This window comes from Scylla paramamosain, chromosome 33, assembly GCF_035594125.1.
Source record: "Scylla paramamosain isolate STU-SP2022 chromosome 33, ASM3559412v1, whole genome shotgun sequence".
NCBI lineage: Eukaryota > Metazoa > Arthropoda > Malacostraca > Decapoda > Portunidae > Scylla > Scylla paramamosain.
This window is the reverse complement of record NC_087183.1, coordinates 7,467,221-7,486,307: the sequence shown is the minus strand read 5'-3', so window position 1 is coordinate 7,486,307 and position 19,087 is coordinate 7,467,221. Positions and strand designations below refer to the sequence as shown.

The following is a 19,087-nucleotide window of genomic DNA, read 5'->3' as shown; positions in this document are numbered from 1 at the left end:
TAGTACAATACTAACTGGTTGCTTATATGGAGCAGGAAGAATCTTTGTAAGGAGGTAGTGGTGTTTGCTTGGGCATAGGTGACTGTATGATAGTTAACACATGGATATGTGATACGAGAGGAATGTTTATAAACTGGTAGTGGAGGTGAGTAGGGCGCGTTTCATTCTCCTCTCACATACTCAACAATGTCCTCTTATTTCACTGGAAGACATATTCTCATACCTAAGTAAAGACTCTGCACTCAATTTTTTCCTTTTTTCCCAAAACACCAAACCTTAATTCGCTCAACCACTCCACATGTACTTCTACTAAAATGGAAATACAAGTTTTGTCAAAACTGAAAACAACAGATGAATTACACTGGCCAATGAAAAGCTCCATAACAAAAAGGATGAGGAAGGGCATATTGGAATCAAAACCAAAAGAAATGATGTACAAGGTAACTGTACAAAGGGAGTTAAGGAGTGGGAAGTGGGATCATAGAAGAGATAGAAGTGAAATTAAAAAAAGCCAAGGAAACAAGCATGAAATGGATAAGAGAAGGATTAAAGGCAAATTACAAGACAAAAGTGTGGAGGAAGTAATAAGAGGAAAGATAGGAGTAATAAAAAGGAGGAAATAGTATGGCATTGATTCAAAATTCCAGAAACAAGGCACACACATGCAGAGAAAACACAATGAACAATGACAGGTCAAGGAAGTGTAAAGGTTATCTCTTACCCTTCTATTGATGAGGGTGAACTGGCTTTTCTTGCAGTGCATACAGATGTTAGTGTCACTGTCTGGCACCCACACTGCTGCATGGTTCTCTGCTGCCTTCTTGCCACCTGTTGGTAGAGTTGGTCATAAATGATGATGGTGGTGGTGGTGGTGGTGGTGGTAGAAATTTATTGCAGTGTTTGGTAAAAGCATTTGTGCGTTCATGATATTTGGTGTTGGTAGTAATGTCTGTGATAAATGGTTTGAAGATATATTTGGCCAGTAGTAGTAGTAGTAGTAGTAGTAGTACAGTAGTAGTAGTAGTAGTAGTAGTAGTAGTAGTAGTAGTAGTAGTAGTAGTAGTAGTAGTAGTAGTAGTAATGTTGGTAACACAGTAAGGTGGCAATATATAAATTTCTGGAAATGGCCCTTGATGAACTCTAGTAATACAAAGTTACAGTAAATGATAACAGTACACAAGACATTAAAAATCAAATAGAACTACAAATTCTATGAAAAATAAGGGAAAAAGGAAGATGTCAAAAAAAAAACAAAGCCAAGAGAGAGGTGGGGAAAAGAGATAAAACAAGAATTTGAGGAGAGAGAGAGAGAGAGAGAGAGAGAGAGAGAGAGAGAGAGAGAGAGAGAGAGAGAGAGAGAGAGAGAGAGAGAGAGAGAGAGAGAGAGAGAGAGAGAGAGAGAGAGAGAGAGAGACTTACTCTTGCGCAGGAGATCTGAGACACACTTGTTTATGTGAGCCATCCACTCTGACTTCTCTGTGGCTGTCGCTGCATAAACTGCAAAGGATTTGGTTGGGGTCTTGATGAGCCAGCCATTACGAAACTCTGCAAAATGGATTAATATAAGAGGAGGAAAAGAGATTCAGAAAACAAAACATTTGAGGAAATTAACTGTAATGAGAAATTAAGAGAAAATACAAAAGATGAGAGGGATCCAACTACAAGGAAATGGATATGAAGGGAAGATGAGATAAGGTAAGAGTGACAAGAGGCAGAGAGATTAAGGAGTTGAATATAGAGAATGGACATGAAAAGGAAAACATGAAAAAAATAACAAGAAACAGCAAGAGCAGAGCAAATAACACACTAAGGAAACAAACATAAGAAGAGGAGATACACAGAATTCTGAACCAAAAGGACATTAGGTTTGAAAAAGAAAAAAAATAAATAATAATAATTATATAGCAGCAAAGATAATAAAAAGGAAACACACTGAACAGATAATGAATTTCATATTCATAATAAGCTTATAGCAATGAGTTGAATTATGTAGAAATAGCAAATTTTAAAAAGATGACAAATACAAAACTGATGTATTATAATATACTTAGATTTCTACCCTAAATTTAGCTTCCACTGTAACCACCAAATATGGTATATATTTGTTCCTTATTATTACTAGTGATCATATCACATCTATTGAATTTAGATAATCACAGCATTTGAACTCTAATTCTAAGGTAAAACCCTTTTTCAATATATTCTAATGGTCTCTCATTCATATCATAAAACCTTCAACTTCATTTTGCAGATGGTCAACTGCCATATTACTTTAACAATGCATGAAGTTGTAACCACCTTGGCTAGCACCAGCATACTTACGTCCATCATCTTCTAGGGAGGAAAGCTGAACTTCTTCCAATGGTATGAGGTGCTGTTTATTGTACTGCAAGGCAACAAGAAAAAAGTGCTATAGAAGGAAAAATAACTGGAGAATGAACACAAGAGAACCATTACAAGAGAAAACAATTCCCACAACAAATATATTAAGAATACAATATACAAAATATATTAAGAATATCCTGGCCAATGTTCCTCTCAGTTGGATATACTAGAACACAATCTGAATCCTGAAGTCTCAGAGATGGAACACAATTTGAATCCTCAAGTCTCAGGAATAAGTACAAAAGACACAAGAAAATTAAACAAATAAAATGTAGAAAAAAAAAAAAAAAAGGAACCATTTACATATCCATCATGAATACCATAAACAGAAGTTAACAAAAAAAAAGGAAAAGGAAACATCAAACATGAAAAAAGCTACTAAAACGGGACTAAAATCAGCACACACACACACACACACCTTTTTTTTATTGAGGACGATGTTTCCGTACACTAGGATGTCATTGAAGAGAAAGAACTGGCGTGGCTTGGGCTTCTTGCGGCACATCTTGGTGAGCACCCCCTCGCCCACCAGCACCCGGCCCTGCTCATTGAGGGGCTGGCCAGAAGTCCCGAAACAGGACTCCACCATAGCAATGCGCCGTGCATTGGCCTCGCTATTCACTGAGAGATGAAAACACGTTGACAGGTGATGGGATGGTGGGGAGAACATGAAGGCAGAGTTGTGAGAATTATGAATTGTTTTTTTTTTTTATGTAAGACAGACACTGGCTAAGGGCAACAAAAGAGCAAAAAAGACGTAATGAGATGCCAGTCGTAAGGTGTGTGTGTGTGTGTGTGTGTGTGTGTGTGTGTGTGTGTGTGTGTGTGTGTGTGTGTGTGTGTGTGTGTGTGTGTGTGTGTGTGTGTGTGTGTTTTAGTATTAGCTGTAGCATAAAATCCAAGTGAATCTCACGTTTTCCTATTTAAACTTACGATCCAACTTTACCTTATTTTCGTGAATGCTACCTGCACACATCACCACATCTAGCTCATTCCAAGCCTCTATACTCCTACAAGGGTAGCTAAATTCTTTCCACTAAAAGTCTAATCTTTTTTTTTTATTTATTCCTAACCACAAGTTTCTGTCTGCCCACATTTTCCAGTTATCTTACTGCTCTGATCATCATATTCAATTTCTCCTTTCTCTCTTCCCATTCAACATCATCAGTCTTAATCTATTCACACTTTCCTCATCAAGTAACTATCTTAGACTTGACATGAACTTTGCTCCAAATTTTTGTATCCTTCCAAATTTTATGCATGTGTGTGAATGTAGAAACAGGGTAATACATAACAGTGACAGTGGGTCTGGTGGCAATGATGCAAAAAGAGGAAGCAACTGGGAGTGTGTGTAACAGCATGAGTGAATGTGAGGAGGAGTGGTAGCATGGTTGAGGCTGTTAAGTCTGGTTTGCATGCTGTCTTGTGTATGTTAGTGTATTTCCCTAGTTGTATTTAAATGTTTATGGGAGGGGGAGTAATCTCATATTACTCATAGTATGTGTGTGTGTGTGTTTGTGTGATCATGAAATAGAAAAGTAAGGGTCTTTCTTTATATGGGAAGCTTAAGTCAATGCAATGGTCAATTTTATAAAGAGGAAACAAGCACCTCAGGATACATCAATTACAACACCTAACCAATGAGGCAGCATCAGTTGAGAGAGAGAGAGAGAGAGAGAGAGAGAGAGAGAGAGAGAGAGAGAGAGAGAGAGAGAGAGAGAGAGAGAGAGAGAGAGAGAGAGAGAGAGAGAGAGAGAGAGAGAGAGAGAGAGAGAGAGAGAGAGAGAGAGAGAGAGAGAGAGAGAGAGAGAGAGAGAGAGAGAGAGAGAGAGAGAAACTAATACATCAGGGTTTTATACTAAACAAACAGGACAACAAAAACTGGTTGGGTGTAATTAACATTATCAATGGTCTAAAAGCTCCACCTCTTCTGTGGTTATGAACTCCAGTGATTTCATAAGCATCACATCAGGTAACACAATGAAAGCCCAGTGTAATCATAAAAGTTATCAGCCTTCTATCTGTAAACATTGAGATGATTAACACTTCACAATGAGATTCACCCATACCATCAATGCTCACTAAGCAAATAGAACACGCAGTACTGCAGAGGAAGATTAAATGGCTTATTATCCATCTATTTGACCCTCAGTGGTGCCCACCCAAGGACAGCCAGGACATGTGCCCCAGCTGAACTAAACACTCCCAGCTGCACTCTCCTCACATCCACTCAGGCAAGGGTGAGGGAGTGCCATCCTTTGCTTTCATATAAAGATACTACTCATATTATTATTAACAGGACTTCCATCTATCACAAATTTACTCCACTTTTTTTTATTTACCCATTAACCTTTCACCTTTTTGCTGAATTACACATTCTTTTTCCAATTTACGCTTTTCTCTTTAAAATATAGAGAAAGTGGCCCTGTACCCTCATTCCTGTTGTTTGCCTTTTAACCCAGAATAGTTCCACACCATAATGATAGGTTACAGGGTCATCACATTCATACAAAACAGTAAACATATGTAAAATTAAATAAATAAATAAAATCAATGAAAAGAAACAAGTACAAAATGAAACAATGTGTGAGCCTGCAAGGAAGAGTGAAAGATGTGTGAAACAATGTCAAGGAAACACTGAGATCAGACTTGTTGGCCAGTTTGTGGGATCACTGGAATTATGCACCTAATATTTGGAAAATGGTTATAAAGAATAGACAAAATAAATCCAATTGACACATGACTCACTGCCAACTATTTTCCTTGTTTCTTTAGTGAATGCCTATTGACCAAACAAACTGAAAAGAATTGCCTATTGAAGAAAATGGTATATATCATTTAAAAATGACACCACCATTCTTTGCCTTACACTTTTCTTCACATCACTGAAGACAGTCAAGGGTTGAGCTTACACACACACACACACACACAAAAAAAAAAAAAAAAAAAAAAAAAAAAAAAAAAAAAATTTAGCAGTATGCACTTGGCAGTACATGTCCTATATTTTCCCCACCAGTGTATTCCTATTTTTAAGCTCATCTTGTAGAACACTTCATAAAACAGATTTCTTCACTCATATTGCTTAAAGTTGATACCATTTCCCATTTAATATTATTTCAAGACAACAGCTTCATTAAGACATTGCATGCTAAATACATTCCTCTGAGCATTCCAGTATTGGTTCTTTTTTTTTTCAATTAACCTACATCAGATTAATACTGACCTTATACAAGTCCTAATGCAACCAGATCACTGCTGAGCCATTTGTACACTTGGAGGAGTATTGTGATATGGATATTACTGCCAGTTCAAAGCTTCTTGTCTTACCAAGTCAAAAGTTTTGTTATGGTCAGAGACAACTACATACACACAGGTTTTGTGATATTCTGTGGATTGTAGGGAAATAAGTTCAGTATATGTGGATGAACCACAGCTGAATACCCAATACCATCCAGCCAGCTCTTGTGGTGGGATTTTCTCAGAAATTTTGGTTCAGTCAATGAATGAAGACAATCAATGAGTGAGGGCCTTGGAGAAAAGTTAGTATATGTATTGTATTTATTAATGACAAGAAAAGCAATATCAATCTGTATGACTTTTTTTACTTTTTTACTCCTTTCTTCAGACACATACATTCACACCAAAGTTCACATCACCTTTTACCTCTCACAGAAAATGTAGTTTCACACAAAAATATACAGAAGAGAGTAAAATAAAATAACAATAAACAGCAGTAATTCATGCACACTTCCAATCCCTGACAACTAAATCACCTTGCAGTAACAAAGAGGTATAAAGAAATTAAGGGAATTAAAAGAAAGAACAGTACATGAACTTGACATGAATTTTGTATCATTGGGGAGTAAAGTAGCCTTTTCCAACCCTGACATTTACATCCGAGTGAGTCAGCAGCATATCTTTGTAAACGTTGCAAGTCTAACGCACAGAGGATGTGATCTTTTCCTCATGGCCACACTGTGACACTTGGTTCCTGTATACCAAGGTCACCCACACCAATGTAAGGGTGAAAGTGTCCAGTCATGACACCTGAGTTCTTGGCACTACGAAGTGTGGGAAAGTCAACTGGATGGCATGGATCACACACATCAAAGCTACTTAAGAGAGAAAATGACTGGGAGGTGGACCACATATCAAGATGAGTAGTCTTATGTATACTAGGAATAAAAGATGCCCAAAGGAATGACTAATAGGTTCCCAAATATTTCACCTTTCCAATACATGAGGCTCTAGAGCAAAGCAGATATATAAATCTAATTTAATAAAAAAATAAAAGTGAAATTCAAAACAAAACAACCAAACAAAATATCCCAATACACACACACCTTTCACCTGTATTCACACAGTATATTTTATATAATTTCTATAATTAACAATTCTTGATATATATTTGTGTGAGTGTGTGTGTGTGTGTGTGTGTGTGTGTGTGTGTGTGTGTGTGTGTGTGTGTGTGTGTGTGTGTGTGTGTGTGTGTGTGTGTGTGTGTGTGTGTGTGTCAGTTACCCCCATTCTTGGATATGGATAGATCATTCTTATGTTATGGTTTTGGTGGTGGTGGTGGTGGTAATAATAATAATAATAATAATAATAATAATAATAATAATAATAATAATAATAATAATAATAATAATAATAATAATAAAAATAATAATAATAATAATAATAACTTTAATAATCAGTAAGAAGAGTACAATTAATACAATGAGATACTCACACTACTATACAACTTTCATATCAATGGGATTTCCTTTACATGATGTCATAACAACTGTCCTACACACGCTCTTCCCCTGCACCTTCCTAGAATTTGCTGACTACTACCTCCTGTGTCCTGTCACATGTCTCATAGTCTTTATTGTCTGCCTAATGACTGATGCAAGCTGCCGTAATAACTTTTTGTGGAAAGTCATATTAAAAGATTGTATGTAAAATGAATAAAAACTCAGAAAAAAAATAAATAAAAAAATTGATACTCATACTTTGTAGAGATGTAAGGGTGTGGAAGAGGCAGAGTTGCCATTTCTTTCCCATTTTATGGCTTCATTGTCTCATATTTTTCCAATTTTGATAAACTCTGTCTCAATTTCTTTCTTTTTCATGTTCAGGAATAAGGAAGATGCAACACCTCATCCAAGTTGTGGTAATGGTAGCAACAGTAGCAGTAAATATGCTCACTACAACAAACATGAGATAAATAAATAAATAGCAGTTTAATAAATCAGAAGACTTCAAAATAGCTTCCACGTACACTGATTTCTACCAACATTTCCTTCCTATCACATTTTACTTTCATGTTAATTCCAAACAACTGGGCTGATAAAGGATATTTCTTTTAACAATGTGACAGTTTCAAAATATTCAGTTTTCATGGATGTGTCACAGTATCTAGAAACAAACACTGGGATGATAGACAACAACAATAGAGATAGATACTCATTACATTTCTCACATATATTAAGGGTTTGAAAAAAATTATTGGGGAGGACTGGGAGCTAAGAGGGAGGGAAAAAGGAGTGATGCAAAGGCTGTGCATAATGCAGAATCATAGGGGTAATAAATTAAGTGCCAGACAACATAGAAGAAACTTTAGTATTGACTCACCACTCTTAATATCAAGTCTGTGAACGAGGTCCTCAACCATTCTCTCAAGTCATGTGGCCTGAAGTGAAGTGTGGAATGCCTGAGCTGTGTGAGGGGGGGGAGGGGAAAGACACTTGGAGGGAGGAGAGGGGAGGGAGGGGGCAATGAGTAGGGTCCATTGGGTGGGAGAAGACCAAGGAATGAGAGATAGCTGTAATATTCACATGACTTTAATTCTATCAGTTAGTCTGTACATGTATTTTTGCTTGTGTCCTTCTTCTCTAACATTTATACACACTACCCAACACTCTCACACATACATACACACAGCCCTGTGGCAACACATATGAGTCACTCCAAGACTCTATTAGTTGGAAGTGTTTGGTAAATTTCTCCACTAAGCCAGAATCCTTTCTGTTAAATTCATATTTTAACAAAAGAAGGTTATGCTTCTTTAAGAAAACTTTTTTTTAATTCCTTATGCATCTACAAAACCCACATTTATGAATTATTCCAACCAATTACAGTGTTCTCTAGGGCAGTAGTTACCATATGTACGGCTTAATGTATGTATTCATTCCCACACAGTGAGAGTAACTAATGTTTTCTCACTCAAGCCTCCCACTCTCCTGCCTGAGAGCACTTTTGAGGCTTCACCTCTGGTAAAGATCTACAGTTACGAGGAGGGTTCTTGCATTACGTATCACCAGTCACATGTGAAGGCCACACCCCTAACAACACTTCTCCCTGCTTATCAATTCTGACCTGCACGCAAATCACAGCAATATGTCCCATGCTTGTCCCATGCTTAAGTTTTTTTTTATTTTTATAGTTGCAATATTGATAAAATTAATAAAAAGTAACAGATTTCTATAAGACTGCTCTCAGTTTTTAAGATAAAATGTGTGGGTAGTGGTGTTAGTAGTTGGATTGATGGATATGAGAGAGAGAGAGAGAGAGAGAGAGAGAGAGAGAGAGAGAGAGAGAGAGAGAGAGAGAGAGAGAGAGAGAGAGAGAGAGAGAGAGAGAGAGAGAGAGAGAGAGAGAGAGAGAGAGAGTGTGTGTGAGTGAGTGAGTGAGTGAGTGAGTGTTTACCTAGTTGTGACATTGAAAGCTATGTTTGTACAGTGCTGTCTCCATATCTATTATTATCCAGTTTCCTTTTACATTCATAAATCCTCCTTGTCTAGACCATTTGTGTATCTTTGTAGTTCCAGATTTCTATACATCTCAATCCAGAGAGCTATATTATCTGTCATCCCTCCTATAAGTAGGCAGTCTATTCATCTCTTCCCCAGTAACTTATGCATTACTTGAGCCTTATACAAACAGATCTTCCATATTTACTTTCTCTATTCCCTTTTATGGAAGTGGAGAAAGTAGGCAGAGAAGAGAGTGTGTGTGTGTGTGTGTGTGTGTGTGTGTGTGTGTGTGTGTGTGTGTGTGTGTGTGTGTGTGTGTGTGTGTGTTGTGTGTGTGTGTGTGTGTGTGTGTGTGTGTGTGTGTGTGTGTGTGTTGTTGTGTGTGTGTGTGTGTGTGTGTGTGTGTGTGTGTGATAATGTGATGTGGTTCATATAAATTAATTTTTTGAAACACTTCACTGAATAGGAAAGACACATCCTTTAACCAATTTATCTTAATAGCTCCCCATTCAAACTCACAACTGCTGCTTTTTTAAGTGGTCTGCCAACCACTAAAATACACCCTGCATCACTCCAACCACTAAAACATGCCTCACCCCCCTCCCTCCCCCACAGACAGAGAGAGAGAGAGAGAGAGAGAGAGAGAGGAGAGAGAGAGAGAGAGAGAGAGAGAGAGGGAGAGAGGAGAGAGAGGAGACGAGAGAGGAAGAGAGAGAGAGAGGAGGAGGAGAGAGGAGAGAGAGACGAGAGAGACGAGATGAAGAGAGAGAGAGAGGAGAGAGAGAGAGGGAGAGAGGAGAGAGAGGAGAGAGAGAGAGAGAGAGAGAGAATGATGAAAAAGGAAAAGGAAACAAATAACAAACTAAAAATGACAAACACACAGTGACCAGCAAGTAAAGATGACAAGACTTAACATTAACATAATCAAACATGCATTTAAACTTATTATAAACTTTCAAAAAATATCATAAAGCAACTTACTGGCTGTGTGTGTTGATAATCTCAGCAGTAACCACGACACAAACAAATTCAATGAACTGAAGCACAGCAGAGTGACAGAGAAAGAGAGAGAGAGAGAGTGAGAGGCGGTGGGAGGCCACAGGAGGGTGGAGTGCACAGGGTATTTCACTGGTCAAAGCCAACACTCATACTGACATCACACAAACAATAGAGATCCACCCCCCCTTCCTCAGTGCCACTACTTAGAGCTGCCACACACTTTCTCCTACAATCTTCCCTCTCCTCATCTGGTGCCTCTCCTTCCTCTCTCCCTCTCACAACTCTCCCATTCCAGTACAGTATGCTTCATTTCCTAATCCCACCAAATACCCTCCCAAATTAAGCATGAAACAACTGCAAAGCTAAACAGAAAATAAAGTTAAATATCAACAGGTTGAGACATTCCTTATGGCATTAGATTACTCAGTTGCCACATTGGAAGTTTTGAGGACAAGCTTGGATGGCTCAGTTAAATGACCTCCTTCACTAATCCAATTGAATTAGTGCTAGTGGTTAAATCTTTGTGTGTGTATGCGTGTGTGTGAGAATGTGCATGTTGGTGTGTGTGTGTTGTTGTGAGAGTTAGAGCATGAGGTGATGGTGGTAGTGTGGCAGTCTAGGAAACCTCCCACCACCACTGCCACAGATAAGAGGCAGTCAAGGGGAGGAACACAACCTCTATAATCACCTGCATGATAAGTGTTCTCCCCATAATGCCAGTCATATGCAGAGTATGAGACAAGACATTATCTAGAGCAGGAATCAGTTTAGGACAAACAAAAATAGCAATAATATACTACTACTACTACTACTACTACTACCTAATAATAATAATAATAATAATAATAATAATAGTAACTGGGTTTTCACAATAATGATAATAATAATAATAACAATAACAATAATAATAATAATAATAATAATAATAATAATAATAATAATAATGACAAAATGGAAGTACAAAAAAAAAAAAAAATAATAATAATAATCAAACAACAATTCCTCTGAGCTCTCCAGAGAAACTGTTGTAAGTACAAGTGAGGAAATACCAAGCCTATGATATGAACCATAAGCATTTAGTGAGTGTTTTACTACTGCTCTCGATAATTTTCTTTCATGCATTTAGCACACAACCTAAAAACAAGAACACTGAACCTTTTACACAACTTGCAAATATTTTTAATAAACGCTGTCTCATAAAATTAAACTCAATCTCCTTTAGTCTTCATTGCTACAAGAGAGCCAGGAAGCAAATGCCTGTCCCTTCACAGCATAACTCAAGCTCAACTGTAACCCAACACCTCACCTTCTGACTCATAACCTGCTGCTTCAATACCTCACACTTACAAAAAAAAAAAAAAAAAAAAAAAAAAAAAAAAAAAAAAAAAAAAAAAAAAAATGAGACAAAATAAGCATACAATCAGCAAATTTTGAAGCTAATAGCCAGTACCTTAGCCTGAGCCCCAAACCTGCTTCCTTGTTACTATTCATAACAAAATAAGTCTATACATAACACATACAATCACACTAACAGTGGCTGGCACAAAGTATTCTTACTACTGTATCCATGTGACTGAGCTTGTGATTCCATAAAATACACACAAGAGAGAGGGAGAGAGAGAGAGAGAGAGAGGAGAGATGAGAGAGAGAGGAGAGAGAGAGAGAGGAGAGAGAGAGAGAGGAGAGAGAGAGAGAGAGAGAGAGAGAGAGAGAGAGAGAGAGAGAGAGAGAGAGAGAGAGAGAGAGAGAGAGAGAGAGAGAGAGAGAGAGAGAGAGAGAGAGAGAGAGAGAGAGAGAGACTTCAGTTGAGGGCACATGCAAGTTTAACTCCTATGTAGATTATTTTCACAAGAGTATATTTAGCTACCTTGCTTCCTTATTGCCCCCAGACACTGAGTAGTAAGAGCTAGTTTTGAGCAGTAAGGACTACCAACTGTTAAGAGCATTACTACTTTGAGCCCATCAGTGGAGCATTAATTTAAGACAAAACCAAGTCACCACCCTAGATGATAAAAAGATATTCCAACAGGAACCTGAAGATGCCAATCATTCTTACTCCAGTCTATCAAACCCAAACACTCATAACTGGACACCTCTTGCTGTTAAAAGTAACCTAAACTCTCTCTTTTCTAACCCTTTGACTGCTATTTGGTACATCTTTCTTTAATTACTAATAACTCTGAAATCTTTACTTGTTTTACAGCCACCTCCAATATTTAAACTGTTTAGAAATTGCAAAATATATTCCTTTTTAATCCCCTTCTTTCTTTTTTATGCTTACAAAGATTTAATGCATTACTTATGGTGCTATTAATTGTTTTGCATCACAGTGAAAGGGTTAAGACCATTGAAATGAACACCATTATGCAACAATTCTGAGTGATAGTTGTGCTCAATCACTAAGTAACAGGGATGTTGTACAGAAACACACACACACACACACACACACACACACACACACACACACACACACACACACACACAACACACACACACACACACACACACACTTCAAAGGATTTATAGTGCTAATGTCTCCCCAGAGATTGTCAACCACTTCCATTACAAAGTTGTATCCCCAAATTTAGCTTCAATCCAGTGAAAGCACAACAATCAAAATATTAAACAATGCACAGTTGGCTTCAAGAATTTTGGTACATATCACAGCAAGGTGAGGATGCTATCAGGTGTAATCACACAACAGAGCAGGAAATACTCCCAAATTAGGATAATGGGGATGGAGCACCTGTTGGCAACACTGCATGAGATAAAAACTTATTACATGTTCTGGTCTCAGGCAGCACAGAGTTTATAAAACATCAAAAGGCTAATGGATAAAAAACTGATACAGTACAGCAACAATCATTAAAAAAAAAAAATTTTTTTTAAATTTAAAAAAAAATAAAAAACAGCCACTATTTACACATACGAGTACAGCTCATTAAAAACACACACTGAGCCACTATTTACACATACAGCTAATAAATGCTTACTGTCAATATCACCTACATATATGTCATACTCCTGACTAAATCACTTCCTCCTTTACTTTCAATACTTGTGGACACCATTAAATGGTCACAGTAAGTGGATTGCCAGTACATCACAGAAGCAATCATTGAAATAAACCATGCCAAACTATTATTTACAAAAACACAGCTGAAGTTGCTAACAGTTTATAAACCCTCACAACATCTATATTTCAGTACATCCAACCTTCATCTAAGCCAAGTTGTGTTCAAAAACTCGCTATGCTCTTTGAATGCAAAGCTACAGCCTTCATCACTAAATGCAAATGATGAACAATAGTTTTCTAATGGTGCAAGCAAGGGTGCTTTTACTGCTGCAGTTACAAGAGAGAATTGCACAGTTGCTTAGTATGCACACAATGATCACTCACTAAACTGGCATCACCGCAGGTGGCAGGGGCAATGGTGGCCTGCTCCGGACTTGGTGAGAATTTCGCTGACATTGTATTTTCTTTAACTCTCATTGTTTGAAATCATCACCAGATAGCAGCATGGCAATTCATCACCTGAGGATATGCAAATATGATAGCACTGTCACTGGGCACAGCTCACTCCACTACAATTATGCTGGAAGTTGCATCAATGTTCTGTCGACCTGCCCACTAACATTGTGCATGCACTACACTCAAGGAACACTCATCACTATTAATAATAACTGGCACCAAGGCTGAATACCACTAAGTAGTTCATTTTTAAATTTAAATAATTAATAATAAATGATACCGGTAGATAATATTAATTAATAATGACAAGTATTTCTAAAGTGCACAGCTTTGGATACAGTGTTGACAGGTAGGCTGTCCAAGTACAACAGTGCAACCTTCAACCCCGTGACTGGCACTGTGATCCTGTCTAACTGAAGTCACGCAGCATTAACTTTCAAAGCTGCTCAAAACCTTTACTTACTCACAAGTACTGAATTACATAAGTACAAATACTAATCAGTTTTAGAGTCACAAAGGAGTCTGCAAAGATGATTTGATAACTTCATGGATAAGGATGATAGGTGGATATAGGCCAGTAACAGGGACCATCAAGTGTATGCCTGCTGGGTTCTTACAGCTTCCTTAATATTCTTATGTTCAGTGGCAACATTTGCTATCACATTTGCATGTCCTCAGGCAGCAAAATTACTCCACCAGACTCTCCATAATGATGTGCAGTGCACGAACTTATTCACCTACGGTAACTTGTCATCCCACGTCAGCAATCTGTTAGTATATAGGATAAGTCAAATCTCTTCATGCTTCCAAATTGTCCCTACAGCACACATATAGGCACACACTAACGACTTGACACATATTGAACCAAAGGAACAACACAGATGACCAAAATATGGAAACCACAAATTACTACTACCACTCAACATGAAGCTGCATCGTTCTTCACGTGACAGAAAACGCAGATACATTTGCTAGGTACCAATACAAAATGCCCAGCGGTCACCATAAGACTCACAACCCCCGTGTGCCCTCACACCACCCACCACAACAATGAGGTCAGTGGAAGTGTAAAACCTCCCCTGTTGTCATCTTTCTTCTTTATAACATTACTCGGATACGTTTACCACACCTGTATTCCCCATCGTCTCCTAGGAACTCCATACCACACAAGACAATATTTGATCCTTCATACAAACGTCAAAATCAACACGGAAACTGAAAACAACATCCACACATCCTGTCAAGCATAACTTCGGCGTTTGGTCAAACTTCCTTATCTGGCTCAAAGAAGAACCACTCATCCCTTATGACTTGACGTGGTCACTAATGTAACGTTCATAATGATTGTCTTAAGGGTGTGTCTGTTGGTAGGAGGTGACAGGCACACAAAGAGTAAAAATTCGGGAAATCCCAGAGACTTACCGAGTCTGTCCACCATCTTTGTTGTCCTTCTGACGCTACATTCGAGTTCCCTTTCAGTGGCTTCATTTCATTTCCTCTTCGCTGTGGACACTTTATTATATCCATTTATTAACAATAAACAATCATTTTTTTTTAAATAATGTACTAACGCATTTTCACATAATTCTGTACCTACGACAAGAATTGGTTTCACCGGATAAGCTTCATCTAAATTGGTTTCAATGGATAATCCAAAAGTTATACCAATTCTGAAAAAAAAAATTGAAAATTATCTTCACTATTATATACTATGTCACTCATGCAACATCATCTTTCGTATAGAACATGTGATTCACTTTATTCCACGAAACTTAGTCACACCAACATTACTCACGCAACACTGAGTAATCAATCGTTTCTTACTGTCTTACATTATTATATCATTACCGCACACTTTTCAGTTTATTGTTTCGATTTTTTTTATTACGTCCACACCTCATCTCACTACCCCTACACCAGGAACACCATAAGAAAAATTAAAACACGTAATTATGGTAATTACAAGTAATTACCTCGTTACAGCCATAACTAGCGTTTTAACCTAAAAACATCTACACTGGGCAACTCACTTCACCCTGCCACGTATACTTAATCGAAATTCATCACTGCATGCTACGCTAACTTAATATGACTGCAGAAAGCAGTTTATTTTACTGGACAAACTACTTAAAAAACTGTTGATGGCTATCGTCAGCACTGATGCCCAGTTATAAATCACACAGCTATTTGAAAATAGCGAAATACACAAAACCATAGATCTACCACTGTAAATAATGCATTTTCACCTAGTATATTTCGATACCGACATCAGGAGTAGCTGCGTGTACTTTTATGGGACGTAAATTGAGAGAGAGAGAGAGAGAGAGAGAGAGAGAGAGAGAGAGAGACTGCCGAAATTTGTTAATCATTCTAGGTGATCGCCTTCCTCTAAGTCAATCACCGCCCTACATATGGAAACTTTTACATGCCGATCAGAAGAAATGGAAGGCTGAAAAAAAAAAAAAAAAAATTGGCTCCATCGCTCGTAGCTCAAGTTTCCAAGTGAAGAAGTAATTTAGTAACTACCAATACGCTAGTCTTACAATTTTAAAATGGGATACACAAAGAATTTTCTCGATAGTATATTATACGTAAATAACTAGAATGGATAAATATACATGTTCTACTTTTAAGCACGTCACAATTAAGTGATATTCATTTATCTTTCACCCATGTACTCTCTTCCCCTTCTCCCTCTGCACGTTATCAGAGTTATTAAGCCTAACACCATGTAAATTAGTACCCTGACCTCACGTGTAATAACCTCCAAGCAGGGGGAAAAGCAACAGTCCTTCCCAAAAATCTTAACCTCACCTAACAAGGTTCTTTCAATCATATCAGCTTTCTCCTAAATTACATTCATGTGATCACTTCACATATGTAACTTGCGTAAACTTTGTCATGTATACGTAACGAGGATTTCATGTCCCCAAAAATTATTTTGATATCAGATTAGGGCATACATGATTGAATTTTTTTTTTTTTTTTTTTTTTTTTTGTTCATCACACTTATCGCAAGATTAGGCTATGGTTACAATACGAATAACACACTTAAGCCTACCTCTTACATGAGCACCTGACCACGACATCCTGCTGGTTTTCTCCTTAAGCTACAAAGCACAATCCCAAGGCCAGGAATATCGTGGACTTCAAGCGGTCTATGGAAACATTGGTCCTTGGTCCACAAGCAGAGCACCAACCAACGGAAATCTCAATATGAAGTGCAGCAGATTCCCTTCGTTCAACACCAGAGGGCTTGAAGTTGGATCGAGTCAGACAGCAATGAATCACTTAAAAAGGGTTCAATTGATTAACTTTTTAGATGAGCTACGTATGTATAGAGTACCGATATAAAGTATAAACTTCACTCATGTAACTTTCTTGTTTCATGTCTTAATGTCAGGCACGCACGTTACTTATTACTGATAAGCTGCGTGAAAGGAAGCTACATGAAAAATACATATTCTGTAAATGCCACACTCTCTCTCTCTCTCTCTCTCTCTCTGAGACCTTTTCGTAGGCACGCCGTTTTGTTGATAAAACAAGAATGAGAAACAAAAGAGAGAAAAATTTTCATTAGAACGTGTAATATGAGTATCCATAATACGAATATTGATTATAACTACGGGATTAAGTTTAAGCATCCATCAAAGTGTGATTGTTATATCGAAATGTTGTGTAAGTAAGTGGTTGTTTGCGAGCAGCTGGTTGCATACCTCGGCTAGTTATTGTCCGTGTAGCAGTAATTTCCTGAACACTCAAGGCAACAATGGTGGATGTTGCTGGCAAGACTAAGTGATCTCTCTGCCTGCAGTAAATCACATACCGGCGGAAGGAACATTCCTAGTCTTACTGCGATTTTGCCTGCGAACCTGCAATTATACGCGCTAACGATATTTGCAAGATTAACGAAGGTGTGGATCAGTCATCTGGTAGCTCTCTCTCTCTCTCTCTCTCTCTCTCTCTCTGATTAGAGGAGGAAGCACGAGCTACTTACGTAGACCCTTTCCCTGATGAGCTTGCGATTTATCAAGTAGCACACATCTTCACCTACCTTCTATTCCCATTTTTTCGTTTATTGTTGTAGAATATATTTTCCTTTCTGAGACAGGTGAGAAAGGTTTAATCTCAAGCCATTGGTTACTTGTTTAGGTGCCCTCAGTATTGGCGCTGTGACCACCTTTGTACCGTATAACCAGTTCATTGTACATATATAAGTGATGGCATGTAAATATTATCTCATTGATACAATCGGGGTGTATAACTGATTGCCACATACAACATACGAAAAATGGAGATGGATGAGTTAGTTCAGTAATGAAATCATACAATACACTTGTGAGTTCATAATGATCAACACCGGGGGTCCCATCCTTCCTGCTTGCAACAGTAGGCTACAGTAGCTCCTGATGAATGAAAAGTTGCCTCGGGGAGCCTAATGATTACGTCCCGTGACAGCCTGAGCCAAGGAACCCATATGCTTTATAAAATTCTCGGCCTGAGCTTAATTCACAGCCTTTAGATCTAGATGTGGAGCTGGTCGCTTGCGCCTCGCAACGCTGACACGTCCACCTAAATGGGGTACATTATAATGGAGGCCACGATAACAGGGAAAGCCTACTAGAAATCATTAGTCATACCGATCGCTGCCCCATGAAACAAGACTTCAAGAAGAATGATTTAAAGAAATTACAATGTATAGATAATACAGTCTTCAGATGACTCTGAAGACAAAAAGATGCACAACAGTATAAGGGATAAGAGGTGCTTCGCTCTTTTGAAACACGGCTATTAACACATATTATTTTACCATACATTCAAAGTGTAATTAAATAGTTCATTAACCGAGGCAATAAGAGAAGTAGATTACTTAAAGGATAATTAGGGATGCTGTACGTTCCTTGAGGATCATCCTTCAAACGTAATCTTGTTTAAGACAAGAACAGAAGTTTGCCCGTATTACAATGAAAGCAGATTCGAAGTTCCCAGTTTGCATTGCAGAATTAGAAATACTGAAACACCTTTTTTTATTATACTGTGAAGGGTAAAAAGAAGAAAGAAAATGCAGAAGCTACAACTATGAAGACAACGATCGAATCATGGGAAGTGTTTCATTATTTAACTGCATAAATAAGACAGAGACCAAGGATGCAGTTTACAGATTTTGGAAAATTAGTAAAAGAAGTGAAACTGTGTGTATGAAAATACCAGGTAAAAAGGTAAAAGATTCTCGAGTGATGCCGGTGGAAAGGCAATCCTCAAAGCTCTGTTAACAACTACTTGCTAGAATATCCAGATGAGGATTATCTTTAAGGTCAATTTAATTACACTATAAAGTCCTGAGTTTACTGCATAAATATTGAGTGTGCTGTTTTTGGCTATGAGCAGTGTGGTGAAAACAAACGCATGTGCACTGTGTACTCTTGCAGGGAGGTAAAACGCAATGGCAGGGCGTTCACAACACTAAGGGGAAAAGAAAACTACAAGTACC

At 37.9% G+C, this 19,087-nt stretch overlaps 1 protein-coding gene across 12 annotated transcripts in view; it reads right to left on the bottom strand.

Moving 5' to 3' along the window:
* Window positions 1–17,678, bottom strand: part of LOC135089581 (pleckstrin homology domain-containing family F member 2-like) — a 32,026-nt gene extending 14,348 nt beyond the window's left edge. For 2 of the 12 annotated variants that reach the window (XM_063985342.1, XM_063985347.1), the window contains exons 1-5: window positions 10,107–10,272; window positions 2,804–3,006; window positions 2,323–2,386; window positions 1,420–1,545; window positions 722–828 (exon numbers count right to left, since the gene is read on the bottom strand). In XM_063985342.1, the coding sequence (XP_063841412.1) occupies window positions 722–828; window positions 1,420–1,545; window positions 2,323–2,386; window positions 2,804–3,006; window position 10,107 (501 nt within the window). In that variant the 5' untranslated portion in view covers window positions 10,108–10,272. Of the gene's footprint in view, window positions 1–721; window positions 829–1,419; window positions 1,546–2,322; window positions 2,387–2,803; window positions 3,007–8,004; window positions 8,441–10,106; window positions 10,273–13,524; window positions 13,660–14,725; window positions 14,754–15,018; window positions 15,226–16,657; window positions 16,819–17,650 lie in introns of those variants that run through there. The other 10 variants (XM_063985339.1, XM_063985337.1, XM_063985338.1 and 7 more) reach the window with 10 other exon arrangements.
* Window positions 17,679–19,087: the final 1,409 nt, after the last annotated feature.